This window comes from Eutrema salsugineum, unplaced genomic scaffold (assembly GCF_000478725.1).
Source record: "Eutrema salsugineum unplaced genomic scaffold, Eutsalg1_0 scaffold_17, whole genome shotgun sequence".
Taxonomy (NCBI): domain Eukaryota; kingdom Viridiplantae; phylum Streptophyta; class Magnoliopsida; order Brassicales; family Brassicaceae; genus Eutrema; species Eutrema salsugineum.
The window spans coordinates 2,005,063-2,010,605 of NW_006256852.1; the positions used below are offsets into that span (position 1 = coordinate 2,005,063).

Genomic DNA, 5,543 nt, shown 5'->3' on the forward strand with positions numbered 1-5,543 from the left:
TGTAATTACTTAATAGGGCTAAACGGTATTTTTGTAGCCTAAACTTGCTGTGAGCGCAACACATCAGCAAATCACTATACAAATAAGTATATAGATAGATAGTTTATGATATCACTATACAAATAAGTATATAGATAGATAGTTTATGATATGATTATACTTGTTTGCTAATTGATTGAATTAAATGATATATAGACATGATAAAAATATAAATATGTTAAACTATTATCTTTTTTATTATTGCATGAACTTGATAGAGCTGAATCGAATTGCTCTTAAAGAAGAAACTCTCCCCATTTTTCGTTTCATTCGTATTAAACAGTTTTTTTTCCCTATCTAGACAAGAAAGTAAAACCAAACATAGTTTCGGAACATATGTTCAAACTTTAGATAACAATTTCAAGTTCTTTTTCAGTTACGTAAGAAAAAATCAAAGCCTTTGGACATAAAGAGAAGAAAGACACCAAAGTCATAACCGAAAGAGATCAATGATCAAAATGCTGCTTTCATATGATCAGCAAAATCAGCGAACACATCAGAAAGAGAAAAGAGAAAACAAGTAGTGCTCTTAACCTCAAAGAGGTTAATTCAAAGTGTCTTTTTATAACAAAGTTCTTTATTCGAAAACAAAGCTCTTACAATCTCCCACTGATTAAACCGGTTTGATAAAAACCGGTCCATCTAAGAGAGGCATGAGTAAGCAAGGTCCTTCTCTTCCTTCAACTCCTCGGCTGTCAAATCCATCTTCTTCCTCGATACTTCATCAATCGGTAAACCTGTGAACAACAACAAAAACACACATCAGAACATTCTACAGAACATCATTTTATTTCACTTTGGTTAAGTTTTGGTTTCAAGAAAATCATTTTTACCTTGTACAATAGACCACTCTCCGTTACGGCAGGTTACAGGGAAAGAGTAGATTAGTCCAGATGGAACGTTGTATGATCCATCTGAGTATACTCCCATTGAAACAAATGTGCCCTGAGATTTTGAATCAAAGAACCTGTTTAGTTGTTTAGTACATAAACAATGAACTGATTCGAAATCAAGTAAGTAGAATGTCGAACCTCGGGGGTTCCAAGGACCCAATCACGGATATGGTCACAAGCTGAGCTAGCTGCAGAGAGTGCACTAGAAAGCTTCCTGGCCTTGATAATGGCAGCTCCACGTTGTTGAACGGTAGAGATGAACTCTCCATTCAACCTACAAACATAAGTCAACCAAAATTTAGGATCGCATAGACGAAGGTTAGGCAGAGAATATCAAAGGGGTTTTAAAAGGTTTGTATACCACTCGTCGTTCTTGACTAGCTCACGCACAGGCTTTTCTCCAGAAGAAGTTTTGACTGTAGCGTGGTTGACATCTGGGTATTGGGTAGATGAGTGGTTTCCCCAGATAATCACGTTCTTAACATCAGAAACTGGCACGCTTAGCCTCTCAGAGACCTGTCCCAATGCCCTGTTGTGGTCAAGCCTGGTCAAGCAAGTGATGTTCTTCTCCGGGATTGAAGGTGCAAATTCCTTAAGGATCAATGCGTTGGTGTTTGCAGGGTTTGCAACAACCAGAACCTACAAAACGCAGGTTAACTTTAGATTACATACACAGAATTATCTCAGCAAAAAAAGATTTGAAAGATTCATCACCTTGCAGTTTGGTGCGGCATGCTTCTCCAAGGCAGCAGCCTGAGACTTGTAAATGGAAACGTTCTTGGACATGACATCTTTCCTCTCCATTCCTTCTTTCCTCGGGAAACCACCAACCATGACAGCAACATTGACACCAGTACACCCTTCAACGGCATCAGTTGTAGCAACCACACCTGTCACGGGGAACAAAGCCAACATCACATTCCAGACTCGAGGAACAAAACCATATTCGATCAAATCAGTGCAAACATTTACAATTACACAGAACTTCTTAAAAAATTGAACTTTACCTTTAAGAAGAGGGAAAGCAGCATCGACCAACTCCATTTTCACACCGTTCAATGCTTCTGCTGCAGGAGGGATATCAAGCATGTGGAGGATCACAGGCTGGTCCGCACCAAGCATTATTCCCCTCGCAATCATAGGAACAAGAGCATATCCGATTTGTCCTGCCAAATAGTCGAAACACAGTTAGAAATGATCTCTACAGAAAACTACATACCAAACGCTAAAACTAAGGTTGCAAAATCAGAAGAAAACCAAAGCTGCTTTAACCCAAAATGACAAAAATCCATCAGAAAATCACATAATGCTTCATATGATTCATCGAAAGTGACAATTTATTCCAGAAAATCTTAGATCTCACATGTATCAGGATTCACACAAACGACACTGGAGCGAGAACTATACTTTTATTGTATCGAAACAGAGATCCGATACAGATCTCACTCTAGAACACAAAAATACTAGACTATAAACTATGATTAGCAATCAATTCGTGGTTTCATAAAGATCTGACGATACTAATCAATAACTTTTGCGTTCTCTAAGCGAAGATCCAATACAAGAATATAGAAGACACTAGATCGGAGGAATATGAAGTTTACCTGCAGCTCCAGTGACGAGAACACGAACTGGATCCTTTGCCATCTGATCGGATCGAGAAATATCGCCGGCGAAAAAAACTAAAAGGGATCGTGATTTATCAGTTTAACAGAGAAAGAGAGCTTGAAAGGCATGAAGCTGGTCTGTAGTATATTTATTGGTTATGACGAGCTCAGATCCATGGTGTGATGCCACGTCATCTAAATAAAGTCGGATTATCTCGAACGTGGAGATTACGGCTATCGTATAATGCTATAATGGGCCGAGTTTCCATAAATGAAGCCCAAATATTTAAGCGCATATGTATAGTGTTTAGAGGCCCTTGTCCATGCTCAATGTTTAATACGGAGTAATTAATATATTATTTTATCATTTATTTTAATTAATAGTTTAGACGTTTTTTTGTTAAGTGCTGTCTGAATATTTAAACCAAAATCGTAGCTGTCTTTGTAGAAAATGGATGTCATTATATGTTTGACACTGTTCTTGAAGAAAAGGTCTAAACTAGATTAGATTGATGACATAATTCTTGGAGAATTTGAGAAATTCGAAGAAGTAATATTTCTATATTATGAATTTGCGATTGTGATAGAAAAAAGAAAAAGAATGGGAAACTGTATGTGGTAAAAAAAAACCTTTTTTTCTTTGGAAAGAAAACTAGAAAAAAATGATATTGCGGGTAAAAATCAAATAAGCAGAAATTTAACAATTTAAATAGCTAATATAGATATGCTAGAGAACATTTTTGTTTAATTTGTTTTTTAGATGCTTCCAGAACATCCAAATCAAATCCAACTACTAATGTTACAAATAAAAAGCAATAACTATTGTTATTATCATATGGTTTTATATGATGACGTTACTCGTATTGAATAATAATTTCATAAACGAAGAATAAAGCAAGTTTTGGGAGAAAAAGACAATTAGTTAAGCTTATTAAGCAAAAAAACACAAAAGTTAACAAATTAGGGATAAGGAAAGAAAATCTCTGAAGGCCGTCTCATCAGATTTCCTTCGAATTCATCTCTCCGAGCTCAAAATATTTTCTAACTCTTCGATCAACTTTTCTTCTAATCAAATTATGCCGGAAGATTGTCGTGAATCTTCGGAGCCGAACTCCTCTTCTTCAAATCCTCCTTCACCGAACTCTTCTCAAAGGGAAAGTAATCCTCCACAGCTGGTCCGCAAGAATTCTAGATCGGCTGGTGCAAGTAGCAGCCGACCTCGACCGAGAATATAAGCGCCCGAGCAACTGACAGCAGAGACTCGTGAAACTGAAGCTCAGGTAGGACCGAACGTTGATGGCGTTAATCATGAAATCGAAGAAGTTGCGGAATCTGAGGATGAGAATATTGAAGGGAATGACGCCGAAGTAGATGTTACCGAGGACAACCTTGAAGCGGTGAATCACGCCTCACCGCCTATTCCGAAACGAAGAGTGGTCCGTCCTCATGACGTACCGTCTTCTTCTCTTTCTCCGAGGGAAGTTCAGGCCGTACTTGAGGACCACGGGCTCTCAGAAAGAGTCGTCTTCATTATACCTGAAGCTGGAGATCGGCCATGGGACGTTCCCGAAGGCTTCCTCTGCATTTACTTGACTTATTTCACGCAATGCGGGCTCTCTCTTCCGATTCCCTCTCGTCTTCTCGGATATTGTAATCGGCGAGGCGTGGCTCTTACTCAGATGATGCCGGCGTCGGTGACGAACTACGTAGACTTTGTCACCTTATGTACCGAGCTCGATGAAACTCCGACTACTCGGCTCTTTGAAGATCTCTTTTCGGTCAATATTCACAAGTCCATATAGTGGTTTTTCGCAGCGAACGCCAAGCCGAAGAAAGATATCGTCACTGAGATCAAACCCAGTAAATATAACGACTAGGAATCCCAGTATTTCTTTCTCGAGATGAACGATCTCACAGTCAGCAATTCTGACATCCCAACTCAATCGGAATGGAAGATTCCGATTGGTAGATCTAGATGATCTTGTACTTTCGTTGATTTCCGTTTTCATATTTTTCGAACTTCCTTTTTGGTTTATCTTTGCAGGTCGTCATCTCCCAAGCATTCTTCTCAATTCCAGACTCACTCCTGAATTCCAAGCTGCCTTTAGCGAAGCCGGCAAACGTCGTTGGCCTGAAGCTTGGGAAGAAATACTCCAGCGCCGAGCTAAGAAATCATGTTTGATTAATAGGTTTACTTTTATCCTTTTATTTTGAGTTTTTCCTAACTCTTCCTTGTGTGTTTTACAGCTTCTGTTAAGGAACCGAAGCCCCTGAAACCAAAGAGTCGAGCTAACAAGCCTCGAGCTGCTCCCAGACGGAAAGTGCCAAAGCCGCAAGCTAGACGAGCTCGACCAGCCAGGATGCTTACGCTGGACGAGATCCCTACTCTCTTCGACGAGGAGGAACCGAACGATGCAGTTCCGAATCCGATCCCTGCCACTGAAGGGATTAATGAACAGCCTGAAGAACTGCCTCCAGCTGCGAACTGGCCTGACCAGACTGGTCATAAGAAGCTGAAAAATAAGAAATCCTCAAAGAAAATTAAGAGGATTGAAGGTTCTTCTCGGGTGCAGGATGCTACTGCCGAGCTCGATCCTCCGATGGCTGCGACATCAGACCTTGCGATTCCTCAGGATCAGCCTGAAGCTTCCAACTCCCGGAAGAGGCAAGAAAGAGGTCATGCCGAGGGCTCTCCGGAACCAGAGCCGGCCAAGAGGACTAAGCTTTGTTTTGATTATGATGAGGAAGGCCCTTTTGAGGAGAACGTCGATGCCTGCGCCGACCTCTACCATAAGATCTCCACTGAGGTCCCGAGTCTTCCAGCGATCTCCGAGCTCCGGTTCCCAAATTTGTACAAAGGGATCACTCCTACAACTGCCGTGGTAATTTCCTGGTTCTTATTCTCTTCTTATTTCTTTCCCAAGTATGAGTTCTGATCGCATTTTCTTTTTCGCATCTCGCCAGCCAGACCAACAACTTGGTCGCGGCATATGAAGTTGCTTTG

General features: G+C 40.5%; 1 protein-coding gene across 1 annotated transcript; it reads right to left on the reverse strand.

The window, feature by feature from the left end:
* Positions 1-420: 420 nt before the first annotated feature.
* LOC18020575 (malate dehydrogenase 1, cytoplasmic) lies at positions 421-2,675 on the reverse strand. Its single transcript, XM_006403197.2, has 7 exons — positions 2,537-2,675; positions 1,940-2,098; positions 1,647-1,822; positions 1,294-1,571; positions 1,071-1,206; positions 873-984; positions 421-776 (listed from the first exon to the last, which is right to left on the reverse strand). The coding sequence occupies exons 1-7, from the start codon at positions 2,577-2,579 to the stop codon at positions 682-684; spliced, it is 999 nt and encodes a 332-aa protein (XP_006403260.1). The 5' UTR covers positions 2,580-2,675; the 3' UTR covers positions 421-681.
* Positions 2,676-5,543: the final 2,868 nt, after the last annotated feature.